This window comes from Macaca fascicularis, chromosome 10, assembly GCF_037993035.2.
Source record: "Macaca fascicularis isolate 582-1 chromosome 10, T2T-MFA8v1.1".
In the NCBI taxonomy this organism is placed as follows: Eukaryota; Metazoa; Chordata; class Mammalia; order Primates; family Cercopithecidae; genus Macaca; species Macaca fascicularis.
Window position 1 is genome coordinate 19,668,589 of NC_088384.1, and position 19,420 is coordinate 19,688,008.

Here is a 19,420-nt window from a genome sequence, read left to right on the forward strand (position 1 = left end):
TTAAACAGAGACCACAGCCTTTCAGAGGTGCTATACTGTGGAAGACTGCATTTTGTTCTGTGAGGCTCATTAAAAAGTACCAGTTACCAGGAAAACTGATCGGAAAGACTATGTTAGCTGGGTTCACAGAAAACTATTTAAAATCTATGAATCCTATGTATATGCTGCAAAATATGTAATGAAATCAGAGGGCAGGAAAACTTGGATAAAGTACTACAAATGCTTTCATGTTTGAGAGATTCAGGCCACAGTTTGTGGCTGGTTAAACAGTACCTTGAGAGGGAAAATCAAGAGCATACACAGAGATCATATCCCCAAAGCAGCATTTATTTACCCACTGAATTCCAAAACATTTATTTTAGAAGTCTGGCATTTCATAATCACCCATCTTGATTGACATGGGCTGACACACATGGCGCTGTCAGGATACACAAGGACAATAGCCAAAGAGTTACAAAAAATAAATCCATGATTCTTAAACAATCGCAACCAAAAAAAAAAAAAGTTACAAGTATCAAAACTTTTAGATGCATTGCATTGAAAAGAAGGTTTGTGCACGTCATAATTTAAAGAGGCAAAAACAAGGCGCTACTGAAACCTCACGTTAAACAGTTTATTATAAAGCTGATGGAAAGGAGCAAGTTGTCTCTCTGTATCAGCTTCCCTTAACAGTTTTCCATTAGGTGAAGAAAGAGGTGGGAGGGGTGAATTCATTTTTGCATGCACAAGATGTACTGCTTAACGAAACACTATCAGCTTGTTTTAAATGGATCTTTTAAACATCAACTGTAGCCTGTGTTGGCTAATTCTTTCTAATCTCCCCCATTACTTTCGCCTAGATTTCCCATACATCAACAGGCATAGTAAAATGCCTCATCAGAACACACTTCTCCACACAATTCAAAAAGGGAGCTCCTGTGGGCTCAAAGCAACCGTCAGTCCAGCAATGCCCATGATTTATCTGAAACTGCTTCCCAAGAGACAGGAGTGCAGATCTGAGTAGCTGTGCTGCCAATACAGATAGGTTTAGCACTAGATATTTAGTGATTGTGGCAAGGAAGAATCGGTGATGATGGGGGTGGTGGGTGAAGGAAGGGCCAGGGGACCTGAAGGATCTTCAGTTGCCTTCTCCTGCTTCTTCATCCTGCTGGTCGCTCGTCCAGAGGGTGAGGTTGTCTCGCAGCAACTGCATGATGAGCGTGGAGTCCTTATAGGAATCCTCGTTTAGTGTGTCCAGCTCAGCTATGGCATCATCGAAGGCTTGTTTGGCTAAGAGGCAGGCTTGCTCGGGTGCATTCTGGATCTCATAGTAGAACACGGAGAAGTTGAGGGCCAGGCCCAGCCGGATGGGGTGCGTGGGCTGCATCTGCTCTTTGCTGATTTCAAAGGCTTCCTTGTAGGCAGCTTCAGAAGCTTCGACCACACTGTTTTTCTTCTCCCCAGAAGCGACCTCTGCTAAGTAGCGGTAGTAATCACCTTTCATTTTCAGGTAAAACACCTTGCTCTCATACTGGAAATCATTGCAGTTCTTGATCAGGAACTTGTCAAGCAGAGACAGGACATCATTGCAAACTGTCTCCAGCTCCTTCTCAATCTTCTCCCGGTAAGCTTTCACTTTCTCCAATTTCTTTTCGTTTCCATCAGCCATGGTTTTCTGCTCAATGCTGCTAATGACCCTCCAGGAAGATCGCCTGGCACCAACCACATTCTTGTAGGCCACAGAGAGGAGATTTCGATCTTCATTGGAGAGAGGTTCATTCAGCTCTGTCACCTGCAAAACCCCAAGAAGATAAACATTGAAAGGAAAATCTGAAAATCTTGGCAAGAAGCCTTCCCTTCAACATAATCAACAATCCTTCTCAAGAACAGGATTATGAACAAGTCAGTCACTCTGGAGAATAAAAACCACCCATGGACAAAACCAATATAGACATGAATCCTATGTGAAGAAAAGACTGTAGTCTAATAGAAGAGATAAATACTTGGCACCCAAAACAGAAAATCATAGGGGCTTGAGAAATTCATAAATGAGGTCTCATAAGATGTTGCTTTCATGTTGGTACAGGAATGGGACTCAGGATAATTATGAAAAGGTTGTACAGCAGCAGTACACAATGAAGAAAACCTCAAGCTTCAGCTACTCTGCAAAAGATACTCTGAACAGGCCGGGCGCGGTGGCTCATGCCTGTAATCTCAGCACTTCGGGAGGCCAAGGCGGGCAGATCATGAGGTCAACAGATCGATACCATCCTGGCCAACATGGTGAAACCCCATCTCTACTAAAGATACAAAAATTAGCCAGGCATGGTGGGGTGCGCTTGTAGTCCCAGCTACTTGGGAGGCTGAGGCAGGAGAATCGCTTGAACCCAGAGGTTGCAGCGATCCAAGATTGCGCCACTGCACTCCAGCCTAGCAACAGAGTGAGCCTCTGTCTCAAAAAAGAAAAAAAAAAAAAAAAAAAAAAACTCAGAACAGTAAGATCATGCGGTCCCTTTGTCAGATGTTCAAAGACGACAGACTGGAAGTGTTCCAGACTCTGCTTCCAGCTTTACATTCTGGAAAGAACCAACCACTCCTCAAATACACATTAACAGGTGGTGGGGCTCCACAGATCAGATGAACATCACACAGATCCAGTGGCCAGAGCTTCACCCTGTGTGGCCACACATGGAACCCTGACTGATACTCCCAGCCCTCTCCCAAACCAAAATAAAGAAGAATTCATTAGTGACATGAAAGTGCCCCCAGCTCCAGGTGAAAAGAAGCACAGCTACTCAGCAGCAAGTTGTACTCTGACCTACCTCACAGGAAACTCTGGTCATCAAGGATGGAAGCATCAATTATTTTAAGTGGGAGAGTTAAATTTCACAAGCTTTAACTTCCCTTCGTTCTCCCTGATGCCAGCTACAAGTGAACTAGCTATGCAGTTAGTAGGAAGAGCATTATTAGACTTTGCAGTGGGTTGAACTGTGTCCCCTGCCAAAAGATATGCTGAAGTTCTGACCCCAGGCACCTGTGACTGTGACCTTATTTGGAAAATAGGGTCTTTGCAGATGTAATTAGTTAAGATGAAGTCATACTGGATATTAGGGTGTGCCCTAAGTGCAATTACAGGTGTCCTTATAAGGATAGTGAGATTTGGACACACACACACACAGGAAGAATGCCATGTGACAGTGGAGGCAAAGACTGGAGTTATGCATCTACAAGCCAAGGAACACCAAGGGTTGCCAGAAGTCACCAGAAGCTGGGAGAGTGCCTAGGAAGGATTCTTCCCTAGAGCCTTCAGAGGGAATGTGGCCTGCCTACACCTCACTTTCAAACTTCTAGCGTCCAGAACTACGAGAGAATAAATTTATTATTTTAAGCTATCCAGTTTGTCGTACTAGGTTCAGCAACCCCTAGGAAACTGTTTAACAGAGTTTCCTAATAGAGTTCCTAATAGAGTTGGTCTGGGCCCAAGCACAGAAAATGACTTGCTAAACTGACCCAGGACATTTCACAAGCCCTTAAAAGATGGTGTGTCGTCTATAAAGTAGAGGGATTCCTTAGTATGACCTACTGGTAAAGGTCTTTAATTTTAACACTGAAAAAAAAAAAAAAGGAAAGCAAAGCATTTAGGAAACCATAAAACACTAAACAAAAAAGGTATTACTTAAACCAGTCTGTAAGGACAGAACCTCCAATAAAGGGAAAAAGCCAAGTTCAATGGGGAAAGTTATCAATAGCATATTCAAATAGACACACTTAAAATGAATTGAGAAGACTGAGCAGTGGAGTATCAGAAATCCTGAACAATGATGGTTTATTTGGGGAATTAGTGGTTCAAGGACATAAGCAGCAAGTGTAATCATTATTACATGTAAAAATCAGAAAACTTGTGCCAAGTTCTTACAAAGTAAAACAAGCAATTGTCTGAGTCCTCCCTACCCCCAAGCCCCAGACAAAATAAAAATACCAGCTCACTCTTAATGTCTCCATTTCCCTGTCCCCAGAACCTCTACTCTTCTGCTACAAACATAGGATTAAGTCTCTCCTTTGCCTACCCATCAACCAAACCCCACTTCTTTCTTCAGTGTGGTCTTTGGCTAACAGCTATCCTCACCATTCCCAGGGGTGCCGCCTCCACTCCCGTCAAGCCAGGGTTCTCATTATTCATCCTCACATATTCATCAGTAGTCTCCATACCTCTCACTGTGATCCGCTCCAGTCTACCATGAATCTAAAATCAATGCTCCCCTTAAATCACGTTGAACACCTATAACTCGACTAGTTTCCTCCTCTAGTAAGTGCCTTTAAACACTTACATACATTTTCTTATGGAAAATAGACTTTGTAAATATTTAATAACTTAGTCTTTTTCTCCCCACATCAGAGGGTCATGTGTCTACATCGTAACAAGGTTTGAGGGTGGCACACCTCACACATGCATGTCAAAACCCAATCATCACACTTATGAACTACAAAAAGATGAATAACTACTTAGTCTTTTAAGGGAGCCACACTTCTAAATCAAAATTCCATCCCAAATATTCTGATAAATTTCAGAATGCTTGAATCCTCTAGAATGACTTGCATTTCTAGAGCAACATTTAATAAAGCATGAGACAATAACAGAATTTGGAGAGCTCCTTTGATCTTGTAGTAATTAAATCCAACTAAGGCCATTTGGCATTAAAATGCAAATAATATCCATAAGGAGTCACAATATACTTCCTCCTGTGACTAACAAAACTGCTTCTGTGAAACTGGCAAAGATACACCAAGGTAACTTCCCAGAGTATGTCATTTAAAGAGAGTGCATATCTGAAATACACGTATGTATGAGTGCTTGCATAACACAAAAGGCAGTATAATTATTAAACCCAAGACATCTGGAGTTTAGTCTGAGCTAGCTATGTGACCTTAAACAAATCACAACCTTTTTGGACATCAAAGGTAAAATAAGCAGGATTAGCCCAAATGATCTCCAAGGCCTCCTTCAGCTCCAACATTCCATGATTTCATTTTTCCTGTGCACCAATAAAAGGTGTGGCGCAGCATGATGAAGTTGATCCTACTAATGTGAAGTTTGGGTGTTATCTGTAAGAGTATTCTTTCTCCCTCAGGACTGAACTGCCAAAAAGGCTACTGGGCAGTATTTATGACACCTTCACAAGAAAAATCATTTACTGGGAGTAGTAGTGTTTATGTAACAATCATCTGGTTGCCTGCCAGTCTGAATGAATCACTATCAGCATTAGCTGAGGGTGACTAACATATCTCAGCAAGCAAATATTGTTCCTCATACCCCAGCCAGGGCCTAACTAGGAAATAACTGGATATATTTAAATACAGTATTTTTTAATACTCCTGGGTTATAATTCAGTTGACAAAAGGAAACATGAAATGAAGATGGCTTACTACTTGAACAGATAACTAAAGAAATCTGAGTTTTTCCCAGACTGGAAAATTATAGACCCATGTAAAATCAGATGGTCCATTAAAACAAAAAGATTTATAGCCAATCTTGATAGATGATACTTAGAACCAGTTCCCAACACATCAAATACCAAAATACAGGCGCCAGGAGCACTAATGAGAAGTTCAGTAATAAACTGTACTAACAGAGGCAAACACTGGGTGGCAACACAGAGTAATGGATGCTCTCCAGGTCCCAACCATGCCACCTATGACCAGCTGCAAAACCTAATGAAATGATTTATTGCATCTCTACAAATCAGGAACATGAAGCAAAAACAAGACATACAATTTTAGAGACAGGCCTAGACAATAGTTTTCAGCCTTCTTTCTACTCTTTAACACCAGGATTACGACAGTCATTTCTGCCACATGGCACCTTCCCTCAGTGTAGCCACGCTGGGCACTGAGTCTTCAACTGGCCACAAACCAGGGGGTTTGCCACCTCTGCTCACAGCCTCTCTGCTTTCTAGGTGTCCTGATTGCCTTCCCACCCTCTGTAATCCTACTTACACCCTTCCTGAATGACAAACTTAAACTGATGAGCTCTTCCCATGCACAAAGGCCCTCCTCTCCATTTATTTTAAGGACTGGACTCCCTGCCAGCTAGTTTTACTAATGTCCTGACCAAACAGCCTTTGGCTACACCTAGTCCCCACCCCAAGGCACTCATTTCACATTTTCTCTGCTCCAGGACTACCCAACATTGCTAAATGTCAAAAATGACCTGGCCTGCTGATCATTCACTTATCTTCCTATGACACTATTCGTTTACCCAAAAACCCCTGCAGGCCTCCTCCCACTACTCACAAGGCAAACAACTATGTGTGTGTGAGTAAAAACAGATCCACCGCCAAAAATAGTACGGGGACTATTGAGGAAAATTTAAAGTTCTTAATCTTGGAAACACCCAACATCAAAAGTAACACTGAGCAAACAAAATGCCACCCCCAAGCTGCCAGGCCATAGCTGCCTAAGTTAGGGGTAATGTCACCTCACTCAAACATGCTGCCATCCTTCACAGCTCCACATATGCTATGGGCTCATCCTTTATAGTTACCCACATCTACACCAACCAGCTTGCTTTTGATATGAGTAAGTAAATGATTCTCACGATTAAGTAAACATAACCACATCATAAAATCTTTAAGCTTCTTTGGAAGAAGTACGTGTGTACGTGTGTGTGTTAAAAGTGAGCTTGAGGAGCCAGGCATGGTGGCTCACACTTGTAATCCCAGCACTTTGGGAGGCCAGGGCAGGTGGATCACTTGAGGCCAGGGAGTACGACACCAACCCAGTCAACATACAGAAACCCCGTCTCTACTAAAAATACAAAAATAAGCCAGGCAAGGTGGCGTGCGCCCGTAATCCCAGCTACTTGGGTGGGACATGACAATTGCTTGAACCTGGGAGGTGGAGGTTGCAGTGAGCCAAGATTGTGCCACTGCACTCCAGCTTGGAGGACAGAGCAAGACACTGTCTCAAAAAAAAAAAAAAAAAAAAAAAAGTGAGCTAGAGGGATGAAAACTTGCTGAGCTCTTTCCCAAGTTTATGCTTAGGAAGTGAGGATCTTGCCTGGCCTGGCCCCAAGCTGGCAAGATATCCACCAACAGACCAAGTCCTATGGGCCACTGTGCAAGAACATCGCCAGCCAGGGTCAGGCTGAGCCCCTTATCCTTATCAGGATGAGGCTGCAATTCTGTAACGCTACTATAGGCTAAACTTCAAGCTCAGAGCAGGCAAGTTCAGGTAAGTTACATCCACTCTAAGCTAAATTTTAGTCAAATAAAACAGCTGCCCTAGTATAGTCAAGAGACTGCCTTTGCCTTGCTTTTGACATAATTGAACATTTTCATGGGGACTGGCAAGGATTAAATATAACAGCATCTGAATGGCATTAGTGCATGCTACTGTCCCTAGAGGCATCAGAATTGAAGGCTTCAGAAGCTGTGCCAGGTTCGGATCATTGGAAGTGCCAACACTCACCACCGCAGAAAGGAATGCCACTGCAGCCAGGAGTAGGGTGGGAGGAGCACCAAAATGCTGGGGCAGAAGACAAGCTGCCTCCACTTGGGACACTAGGAGGAATTTTACCAGCAACCTAGAGACAGAAATTTTGGGGCCTGCATAAAAATATACTAAAGGGTGCAGGGAGAAAAATACATTAAAGGCAATATGGAGAAACAACTGGTGTCAAGAATATGAAATAGGCCGGGCGCGGTGGCTCAAGCCTGTAATCCCAGCACTTTGGGAGGCTGAGACGGGCGAATCACGAGGTCAGGAGATCGAGACCACCCTGGCTAACACGGTGAAACCCCGTCTCTACTAAAAAATATAAAAAACTAGCCAGGCGAGGTGGCGGGCGCCTGTAGTCCCAGCTACTCGGGAGGCTGAGGCAGGAGAATGGCGTAAACCCGGGAGGTGGAGCTTGCAGTGAGCTGAGATCGGCCACTGCACTCCAGCCTGGGCGACAGAGCGAGACTCCGTCTCAAAAAAAAAAAAAAAAAAAAAAAAAAAGAATATGAAATAATTTCTTAAAATACCCCAAATAAAATGTAACATAGTCCTGCACATCTTTTTTTTTTTTAATTTTTATTTTATTTATTTATTTTTTTTGAGACGGAGTCTCGCTGTGTCTCCCAGGCTGGAGTGCAGTGGCCAGATCTCGGCTCACTGCAAGCTCCGCCTCCCGGGTTCACGCCATTCTCCCGCCTCAGCCTCCCAAGTAGCTGAGACTACAGGCGCCCGCCACCACGCCCGGCTAGTTTTTTGTATTTTTAGTAGAGACGGGGTTTCACCATGTTAGCCAGGATAGTCTCGATCTCCTGACCTCGTGATCCACCCGCCTCGGCCTCCCAAAGTGCTGGGATTACAGGCTTGAGCCACCGCGCCCGGCCAGTCCTGCACATCTTAACTCAGGAGAAACTCAAATTCAATACTTTGTTAAGGGAAAAAAAAAAAAAAAAAAAAAAGGCGGGGCGCAAAGGCTCACGCCTGTAATCCCAGCACTTTGGGAGGCCGAGGCAGGCGGATCACAAGGTCAGGAGATCGAGACCATCCTGGCTAACATGGTGAAATCCTGTCTCTACTAAAAAATACGGAAGTCCGGGCGAGGTGGCTCACGCCCCTAATCTCAGCACTTTGGGAGGCCGAGGCGGGCGGATCACTAAGTCAGGAGATCGAGATCATTCTGGCTAACATGGTGAAACCCCATCTCTACTAAAAATACAAAAAATTAGCTGGGCATTGTGGTGGGCTCCTGTAGTCCCAGCAACTCGGGAGGCTGAGGCAGAATGGCGTGAACCCAGGAGGCGGAGCTTGCAGTGAGCCGAGATCACGCCACTGCACTCCAGCCTGGGCAACGAGAGCAAAACTCTGTCTCCAAAAAAAAAAAAGTAAAATAAGTTCTATAAACTTGCTAAATGTAACACACATTAAAACAAAACAAAACAAAAAAAAAAACAGGCCGGGCGCAGTGGCTCACGCCTGTTATCCCAGCACTTTGGGAGGCTGAGACGGGTGGATCACGAGGTCAGGAGATCAAGACCATCCTGGCTAACACGGTGGAACCCTGTCTCTACTAAAAAAATACAAAAATTAGCTGGGTGCGGTGGCGGGCACCTGTAGTCCCAGCTACACGGGAGGCTGAGGCAGGACAATGGCTGAACCTCGGAGGCGGAGCTTGCAATGAGTGGAGATCAGGCCACTGCACTCCAGCCTGGGCCACAGAGCAAGACTCTGTCTCAAAAAAAAAAAAAAAAAAATTGGGGGTACCCTCTCCAAAACCATATTTCTGGAAAAGTGGGACACTGTAGTCTGTCACTAATATAAAATCCCAGACAAAGACCAACTAAAGAAAATCCCCAGCTCACGCCTGTAATCCCAGCACTTTGGGAGGCCGAGGCAGGTGGATCATGAGGTCAGGAGATCGAGACCATCCTGGCTAACACGGTGAAACCCCGTCTCCACTAAAACTACAAAAACTTAGCCAGGCATGGTGGCGGGCGCCTGTAGTCCCAGCTACTCGGGAGGCTGGGACAGGAGAGTGGTGTGAACCCGGGAAGCGGAGGTTGCAGTGAGCTGAGATCCCACCACCGCACTCCAGCCTGGGAGACAGAGCAAGACTCCGTCTCAAAAAAAAAAAAAAAACCCCATCAAAGAAAATACATTTTTGGTTTAAGGGAGTCAGTTCTGGCCTGTGGAAGTTCTTCTGGGGATAATTCAGGGACCCAAACCCACATGGGGACCACAGTTCCTACTTCAGAGCAAGAAAGCCATGTAAGCTGGTGGCCCACCTGAAAGACCCTTTAAATTCAAACTATTACAATTCCAGGGCCTTCTTCCCTCCTCCAAGACGATTACATTTTAAATGCCTAGTTAGTGGGAAACATAGCTCCCTAGTTTTTACATATTTCAAACTATAGTATCAATGTGGCTCTAAGATTTCATACTCATTGGGTGTGGTAGTTCACTCCTGTAATCCTAGCACTTTGATAGGCTGAGGCAGGAGGATTGCTTGAGACCAGGAGTTTGAAACCAACCTGGACACCATATAGAGACCTGTCTATACAACTTAAAAATTAGCTGGGCATGGTGGCATGCATCTGTAGTCATAGCTGCTCAGGAGGATCACTTGAGCCCAGGAGCTCAAGGCTACAGCAAGTTATGATAGTCCCACGACTGCACTCCAACCTGGGCGACAGAACGAGACCATCTCTTTAAAAAAAAAAAAAAAAAAAAAAACCATACTAATCACAATTTTGGTACACCTCAAAATCCTCCTACTGTGACACTGATCTGTCTCACCTGGGGCAGTCAGCTGTGCACTTTTACACAGCACCTGCTCATTTCCCCACTCCCCAGAATCTCACAGCTGTTGCAACAACAGCCTTTTGCCAGTAGTTGGGCCAAGTGCCCTTCCTCTCCGACTCCTGTTTCCTTAAACTGTAGTTTTGTTTCCTGCACTTAAGATTTCTATATATATATTCTGCAAGTACTTCAAATGTGTTTCTCCCCGTTTTCTGTCAACACTGTAGTCAACTGATTTATCAGTGTTAAAACACCATGCTATTCCAGTAATTTTTACATTTGATAACTTCACAATTACCACCTATGTTTTAATATAAAATAGATTACTTAGGGCCATAAGACATGATGAAGGCCGGGCGCGGTGGCTCAAGCCTGTAATCCCAGCACTTTGGGAGGCCGAGACGGGCGGATCACGAGGTCAGGAGATCAAGACCATCCTGGCTAACACGGTGAAACCCCGTCTCTACTAAAAAATACAAAAAAAAAAAAACTAGCCGGGCGAGGTGGCGGGCGCCTGTAGTCCCAGCTACTCGGGAGGCTGAGGCAGGAGAATGGCGTGAACCCGGGAGGCGGAGCTTGCAGTGAGCCGAGATCCGGCCACTGCACTCCAGCCTGGGCGACAGAGCAAGACTCCGTCTCAAAAAAAAAAAAAAAAAAAAAAAAAAGACATGATGAAATTATGTCTATGAATATCCAGAAATCTATCTGGTTATTTTCCCTCTTTCCTTAAATCACTTAGTTTTCCGGACTAACATTTAATCCCACTTTATAGGTTTATTTCAGTTATCAAACGGTACTTACAGAGACTACAAATTGGGTAAGGTCATTCAAAGCCTAGCCTAGAAAGGACTTAGGTTCTACACTCTTTCACAATGTTTCTTCCCACTATTATACTCTATGCAAGCTGGTAGGTATAAGATAAAGAGAGCTTGAAGATACTCCTTTATGCTTCACTTCAGAAACATTTCTTGCTTCTTCAAGTTATGGAGAGAAGCAGGGAAGAGAAGTTCTCAACAGGTTTGAGGCAAGACCATTGTTTCCAATATGCACGATTTTTCTTCAAGCTTACCAACACTGTCCTCCAGGTGACGCTGGTAGAATAAGGAACATCAATCATTACAGGAAGGCAGTATTATCAGGTGAGCATTTTAATTGTGAAGGAAACAGAAAGCAAGTTAGAAGACCGAAGGCAAAACTGACTTGTTAATAACATCACTACTTTTATACTTCAGAGGACCTAAAGCCAAGATTAAGTTTCAAGGTTACAGAGTGGTGGCATCAGAATATATCCTCAACACAGGTGTCCTGCTCCATCCTCCCTACAACAGGCTACTTACCTCCACAGCTCTGAACAAAGCCCAGGTAAACCCAGAGGGTTACTGAAATTTACACCTTTTCCAAAAGAGATTAATAAAATAGAGACTGAGTCATCCCAGTAACATTAAGAATTTAATCTACAAACACCAATTTAGCAGGGAAAGTGACTCCTGCCAGTCCTTTCCAACATATTATTTTTCTTTTAAAGAAAATATCTATAAGCACAATATATTACATTGAGATGATGGAGGAGAAATGGTTTATCACAATTCTGAGATGGCAGAATTAAAGCTTGGATTGACTCTTCAATGCTGGCTGGCTTTTCCAACTCATTATTTCAAATATAGATATTATAGATTCCTTTGGTTTACAAAAGGCTACCTTAACCCTCCAGAGAAGATCTATGGACACTAGTAGCTAGCTGCAGGAAAGCATTTTACAAGCCTACTAGAAAGCCAATCTTTTTCTCTACTCAAACTAGATTTTGTTCTGGTAACATCTCTCCATTCTTGCCTTTTTCCCCCATTTCAAGTTGCTTCAGGTTTCTGATTGTTTCAGAACGCACCTTCTAGCCATTTTTCCTTCACCTCCATTCCCCTTCATTTAAACCTTGTCCCTCCTTTCTTTTCACATTTATTTCCCAAAGGGCTCCTAACACTGCAGTCTTTACGTCTCACTTAAGAGGGTGAGCAACCACTTCATGAAAATGTGTGGCGAGGCCTCAGCCTGCATAATCCCAGCACCACTCAGTAACTGGGGAGGAGAGTTTTAAGTGTGACCTGCTGTGGACAGAGGCAGCTGTATCCCAAAGAAAATTAAGGTTCGGGATCCCTTCCAAGGAAATGCATTCAGTCAGCCCCATTTCTGTACAATATGCAAAAATTATATTTTAGATTTTCTTTTAAAGGACCCCCTGAATTACATGAAGTTCAGCCTCCAGACCTAGACGGCCCCCCCCGGTTTGGAAGAAAACCTCCTGCCTCACCAAAACAGCATGCTAATAGTGCTGAAGTCAAGATCACCCACAAATCAACATACGGGCAACAGTGTGGCTGGTCTCCAAACACACCCAGTTGTGTGTAACAAGGACACCACAGGAAAGGCAACTCTTCAAGTACCTTTCTTACCTGAACAATCCTAAATATTAGCCCCAACTACATATTTTGTCTGACATTAAGGTCAACAGCCTTCAAATGAGCTTTCCAAATGACTTAAGATTTTAGGGAGCCTTTGTATTTGCAGTTTTTTCGCAACTCCCTCCAAAAGGCCAGCAAAGGATACATTTACTATAGTCATGGGCAGTAATTCTCAGACTTAAGCCAGCTAAAAATCGCCTGTGAGAGCTGGTTACGATGCAGATATGAGTCTCACCCCCGAATTTCTGCATCTGTAGGTCTAAGGCGGGGTTCAAGGGGCTCCTCCCAGGTCTCAGGAGGTTGTACACTGAACATAGCAGGATGGTGGCCGCAGCTGTAGTTCTATCACTGTGTGACCTTGACACAGTGAGAGGAAATACTCATTTAGAGAAAACGTAAAAGAACGTGAAGAGTGAGTGAGATGGTAACCGGAACTCAGAAATGCAGGTGGTGTGTGACCCACGGTATTTTGCTAGGGTGTGGCTGGGCACGACTCCTCCACCGGAGAAGAAGCTGCAGAATCGATTTATAAGGGTCTCGGGAATGCAAAGGCACACAGATTAGTCTCACCTAGAAGTCACGTTTCATTTTAATCTCCAGGCAGACAGCGCAGCAGCAAACCTGGGGCTGTGATGGGCCCCACACCCTCCGCCCCCTCTCTCGCCCTCGTCCACGCCTAGACTGCAGGAAAGGGGTCTTCGCACACAAAGCCAGACCCCCAGGAGTGGGAAGATGAAACCAGAACAATTCGAACAAGCAGAGCAAAACAGATCGGAATTACAGACTTCAGGACGTAGCAGAGAAAACCAGCTGAGACAGGGCGCCACTCACTAGGTGATTCTTTATTCCAAGTTGGGGAACGGAGGAAGACGAGAGGGGGGGCCCCCGGGTCCGGTGAAACGCGCTAGTAGGAGGAATGTGGCTCCTTCACGACCCCTAGGGCACCCTTTGCCCCCGCCCGGGATCCGAACTAAGATGTGGCGACCCCGGCCCGCCCGCCCCCAACGGGGCTGCCGCCGCGACCCCGAGATGCACCCTCCCGGATCCCCCAGCCCGGGCCCAGCCTCAGGAAGTGGCGGGGCGCCCAGCGGGAGCGGGAAGCGCGGGCGGCCACGCCCAGCCGGGTCGTGGGGTCGCCCATGGCCGGGAGGGGAACGCCGCCCGCGGCCATCCCCGTCCCTCCCCAAAGCCAGGCCTCCCCGGCCAGCCGCCTGGGCTCCCGGCGCGCTCACCGCCTTCATGGCGGAGGCCATGTCGTCGTAGCGCTCCGCCTGCTCGGCCAACCGCGCCCGCTGCAGCAGCTGCTCCCGGTCCCCCATGTCGCTCGCGGCTCGGCCTCGCTTCGCGCCTCACGCCGCTGGCTCGCTTGCCCGCCCGCCGGTCAGTCCGCTCCCCGGTCGCTGCGGAGGCCGCCGCCGCGCACGCGCACTGGCTCGCCGGCCGACCCGGAGGCTGCAGGCTGCAGGCAGCGCCGCCGCTCGCGCCCTCTCGCTGGCTCGCCCCGCGCGCTGTGGCTCGCGCCGCGGACACCGCCGAGGGAGGAGAGGCGGTCGCGCTGGGGGATGGGAGGACGAAACGACGCCTGCGCAGTGAGAGTGGCCAGGCCGGGCGGCGGGGAGCGGCGGGAGTGGGAGGGGGGAAGGGCGGGCCGGCCCTAACGGTCTATTTCAAGGTGACGTCACCTACTATAAATAGCCACCGCCGCCGCCGCCCCGCTTGAAAGCCGCGCAGGCGCTCTGCGAGTGCTGCATTTTACCGCCGCAGAGATGGAGGTGGAGAAGGGAAAGCCAGGCAGGAGACTGCGGAGCCGGAGGAGGCGGCGCGGTGATGGCGGCTGCACGGGGAGTGCATTGTCATAGCGCCACCCTGAAACGCACCACTTCAACCACGTTAGCGATGTGGTTTGAGAAGGGCCCCAAAAGCAAGCAAACCTACCCGCGGAGAAGCCGGGAGGCCGCGTGCCCCAAGGGGCGGGTCAGCCCAGCCCCGCCCCGCCCCGCCCCAGCCGTCCCGCCCGCCCCGAGCCCTGCCTGTCCGTGGGTTCTGCTAGGCCACACCCTGTGCTTGGGTCTGCACTGGTCCGGGCAGAATCGAGTCCGACCCTCGGGGACGGCCCCGCCACACACACAGACACATGCAGTCGCACACATCCTGAGACATAGCCTTGGGCAGGCTTGTGCCTTCCACCAGAGGGGACTGGATGACCAGGCCGAGACAAGTAATATTCAGGACACATTAGGAACCAGCCCAGGGCTAGTCCCGTACGAGCATTCTCCTCTTTAATCCTCACTACCCAGCCCACGTGGACACAGCTGGTCTCCCCATATTTAAAATGTGGAACCTGAGGAAAAGCAAGGTAGTGACTTGCTCAAGTTTACACAGCCTGTTAAGTGGTGGGGCCAGGATCTGAGTCCAAACCCAGGCTGGACTTCCTCTTGTGGCAAAGAGCTGGGGTGGCCCAACTGGCTGGTCACTGAGCCCCTCCCAATCCTGGCTGGCATTGGATACTGAGGGTTCCTTGTGCCAGGCCCTGGGCTGGGCTGCCCGACAAGCTAGGAATATAATGCTTAAAACAGGGCCCCAACTGACTTCCAACATGCCAAAGGCAGTGTAGGAGAAGGGGCCTTGGGCTCGCTGAGAATTTACTGAGCATCTACTGCATGCTCAGCCCGCAGGGATAAGCTGGATCTTGGAGTAGAGTCAGGAAAGAGATTAAGGCCTGGGGTACAGCATGGGCAAAGGCTTGGCAGTGACCTGGGAGATGGTGAGAAGAGAGGCCTAACAATGGGAAGTGAGGTTGGGTAAAACAAGATTACGGAATGTTTTAAATGCCAGGTGGAAGATTTGAGGCTTCATCCTTAGGTAATTGAGAAGCCATATTTCAGGCCTGGAATCTTGCTCTAGAGAGTAAGACGTGTTTGAAAGGAGAAGGGAGGGAACTGGAGACTAGGCCGTTTCTGGACTTGTTTTCCATCTGGAGAATTAGACTTAACTGTTTCAAGGACTAAAGAATAGATATCCACATGCTGGAATGTCAGAGCTGGCAGGACCCTTAGAATCACCCCTATCTAACCCCTTGTCCTGAATAAGGGGAAACTGAGGTCTGAGGGAAAGGAGGGGCTGGCCCTAGTTTGCACAGCGAGTGACCAGAGCTGGGGCCTCCATACCAGGTCTCTTGCCTCCCAGGCCTTCCTCTTCCTGCTGTGATGCTAAAACGATCACACTTTTGGGGGCCCATGAAACAGGATTTGAATGTGGGCCTGGGAGGAGGCACCCACCCCAGGCTTCACCATGCTTTGAAGAGTCACCTTTGCTGTTGGAATCGAGGTTAACAAACCAGTCTGATCTTTCCCCTAGTGAATATATTTAAAGAGCATTCTAGATAGTAATGAATCATCCACTCCACCCCCCAGAAGGATGGGGTCCCAGTGAGAGGTGGGAGGAGGGCCAGCCCTGGATGGGGGCACCTCCTCAGTTCCTTCTAGCTCTTAGAGGGCTTAGAACCCTTCCAGCTTTTCTGATCAGGTTGGACTAAGACTGATTTCAAAACAGTGAAAATTAGGTAGAGCTGGAACATTCTAAATAATTGATTTCTGACATGTGTAAATGACACTCTGGTTCTCCCATGAAGCTTTTCTTCTCACCAAACTTCCCCATCTCCTCTTCCTCACTTCCTACCCACCCATCAGCTCAGTGTGCTCTGGCCCTGTCCCCACTCCTCCAGTGTGGCCACCAGAGCCCTCCTTGTTGTCAAAGCCAAGGACGCTTCATAGTGCCCACCTCCCTGGCCCTCTTGGCTGGACTGGGCATGACTGCTCACCCTTCCTTGACCGGCTCTCCCAGCTTCCCTTCTGCTGCTCCAGCCATTACTCTTCTATTTGCTATGTGGGCTTGTCTTCTAGTCTACCCGGAAATACTAGGGTTCCTCAGGGCTTTGTCCCGAGCCCTCTTCACACACTGCCTTATCCTTGGTGACCCCATCCTCATGCACTCTAAGGAACCATCTACCACGTTCCTAGCACCAAGCAAGGTGCTTTGCAGAACTGGGCATTTTTTTTTTCCCTCAAGATACCCCTGTAAGGCTGGTCCGATTTCCTTTCCTGTTTTTTTGTTTGCTTGCTTTTCTGTTTTGTTTTGTTTTAAGATAGAGTCTTACCCAGTCACCCAGGCTGGAGTGCAATAGTACTCTCTTGGCTCACTGCAACTTCTGCCTCCCAGGTTCAAGCGATCCTCCTGCCTCAGCCTCCCAAGTAGCTTAGATCCTCAGGAGGCTAAGGCAGGAGGATTCCTTGAGCCCAGGAGGTTAAGGCTACAGTGAGCTATGATTATGTCACTTCACTCCACTCTGAGTGACAGAGGGAGACCCTTTCTCAAAAAACAAAATAGTTTATTTTAAAAAGCTACAAGGGCTACAAGGCGCACACCACCACGCCCAGCTAATTTTTTCAGAGAAAATTATTTAAACTCTTATGCTTCATCTGTTAAATGTATTTTTTAGTCTTTTTTTTTTTTTTTCCCCTGAGAGATAGAGTCTAGCTCTGTTGCCCAGACTGGAGTGCAGTGGCACAATCTTGCCTCACTGCACTCTCTGCCTCCCGGGTTCAAGCAATTCTCCTGCCTCAGCCTCCCAGGTAGCTAGGACTGCAGGCATGCACCACCACACTCAGCTAATTTTTTTGTGTGTATTTTTTTTTTTTTTTTTGAGACAGAGTCTCGCTCTGTCGCCCAGGCTGGAGTGCAGTGGTGCGATCTCCGCTCTCTGCAAGCTCTGCCGCCTCCTGGGTTCACGCCATTCTCCTGCCTCAGCCTCCCTAGAAGCTGGGACTACAGGCGCCCGCCACCACGCCCGGCTAATTTTTTTGTATTTTTAGTAGAGACGGGGTTTCACCGTGTTCACCAGGATGGTCTCGATCTCCTGACCTCATGATCCGCCCGTCTCGGCCTCCCAACGTGCTGGGATTACAGGCGTGAGCCACTGCGCCTGGCCTTGTGTGTATTTTTAATAGAAACAAGATTTCACCATGTTGGCCAGGCTGGTGTCTAACTCCTGACCTCAAATGTTCCTCCTGCCTCAGCCTCCCAATGTGCTGGGATTATAGGCGTGAGCCACTGCGCCCAGCCAATTTCTTTAATTTGTTTAATAGAGCTAGGGTTTCGCCATGTTGCCTATGCTGGTCTTGAACTCCTGAGCTCAAGCTATCCACCCACCTCGGCTTCCCAAGTGCTGGCACTACAGGCGTGAGCCACTGAGCTCAGCCTCCTTTCCTGTTTTACAGAGAAGGAAACTGACACAGAGCTGTTCCATGGTTTGAACAAAGTCACACAGCTGGGAATGGGCAAAGCAAGGATTCAAACTCAGGTCCGTCAGACGCCCAAGTCTGAGGGCCTCACACTGCCCCCTGATGTCAGCTGAGAAGAGCTCAAAGTGTGACTCCCCTGTTGGGGTCACTCAGATTATACAAAGAATACATAAGCCTCCCACCGAGCATCCCACACACTCTTACCAGCACCCATCTTCTTTGCCCTTAGGAGAGAGTTGCTAACGCCCAAGAGCCTCATCAGTAAAAACCAGGGTCACCACCTGGGACAGGTCACCTATTCCTAAGGCTATACCTCCTATCGATAAACAGGGCCTTTGAACAACTTCAAAGAGAGCACCTGAGCGAGCTGAGGGAGGTCAATGGTTAATGTCAAACACACTTTGTTGCCTCAGGGCTCAGAGCAGGTCCCCACTAGAGGAGCCAAGTCTGTGTCTTCTCCTAGTGCAGGGTATCATTCGGGGAACAGAACAAAATCCCCCTGGGTTCCTGAACACACGTGTGTGGTGTGATTTGAGAAAGAACATGGTTCTTGTCTTGGGTTCAAATCCTACTCTGCCAGTGTACCAGCTGAGGACCCTCAGGCAAGTCATTTGTAAAAAGGGATCAATAGCCTGGCACAGTGGCTCATGCCTATAATCCCAGAGCTTTGGGAGGCTGAGGTGGCAGGATCACATGAGGCCAAGTGTTCAAAACCAGCCTGGGCAACATAGCAAGACCCCAGTTCTACAAAAAACAAAAACAAAATACACACACACACACATATACACACACACATACACACACACATATATGCTTACATATATATGATATACTTTTATATATTATATATTTATATATATAATATATGATATGACCCCAGTATCCTTTTGCTGACACAAAATCTCAACCCCTGTGTCTTAACTAAGAGCATCCTGAGCGCAGAGATTTCAGGATCATCTAGAGCCTTCCACCCCCTTTCAAAGCCCGCCTTGGAAGCAAACCAACACCCAAGGCAGCTTTTGGCCTTAAGAAGTGCGAAATGTCCTGCATATATTATATATCATAATTCATATATTATGATATATTTATATCATATATAAATATATATCATATATGAGATATTTATATCATATATAAATATATTATATTATTATATATTTTTATATATATAAAATATATATAAATATATTTTTATATATAAAATATATATACACATATTATATATGTTATATAAATATATTTTTATATTTTTATATATTTATAACATATATAATATGTGTATATATATTTTATATATATAAAAAACCCTATATATATATATACACACACACACACCCACACACATAGGGGTTTTTTTGTGTGTTTTTTTTTAATGGAGTTTCTCTCTGTCACCCAGGC

At 46.8% G+C, this 19,420-nt stretch overlaps 1 protein-coding gene, 1 long non-coding RNA gene and 1 other non-coding gene across 3 annotated transcripts; all 3 read right to left on the minus strand.

The window, feature by feature from the left end:
* Nucleotides 1-306: 306 nt before the first annotated feature.
* Nucleotides 307-14,234, minus strand: YWHAH (tyrosine 3-monooxygenase/tryptophan 5-monooxygenase activation protein eta). The gene is made up of 2 exons (XM_045363738.2): nt 13,955-14,234; nt 307-1,771 (listed from the first exon to the last, which is right to left on the minus strand). Exons 1-2 carry the CDS (start codon nt 14,039-14,041, stop codon nt 1,118-1,120), a joined length of 741 nt encoding a protein of 246 aa, XP_045219673.1. The 5' UTR covers nt 14,042-14,234; the 3' UTR covers nt 307-1,117.
* LOC123567381 (small nucleolar RNA U13) lies at nt 4,370-4,472 on the minus strand. The gene has a single exon (XR_006690295.2). It is a non-coding gene; the product is annotated as a small nucleolar RNA U13 (small nucleolar RNA).
* On the minus strand, nt 11,339-13,076 carry LOC135965441 (uncharacterized). Its single transcript, XR_012418814.1, has 3 exons — nt 12,868-13,076; nt 12,714-12,740; nt 11,339-11,360 (listed from the first exon to the last, which is right to left on the minus strand). It is a non-coding gene; the product is annotated as an uncharacterized lncRNA (long non-coding RNA).
* Nucleotides 14,235-19,420: the final 5,186 nt, after the last annotated feature.

Bases quoted from the DNA above. Each gene is read 5' to 3' on its own strand.
- YWHAH (XM_045363738.2), bottom strand. From the start codon at position 14,041: ATGGGGGACCGGGAGCAGCTGCTGCAGCGGGCGCGGTTGGCCGAGCAG. The intron at 1,772-13,954 runs GTGAGCGCGCCG...GGGGTTTTGCAG, and splicing joins TGGCCTCCGCCATGAAGGCG to GTGACAGAGCTGAATGAACC.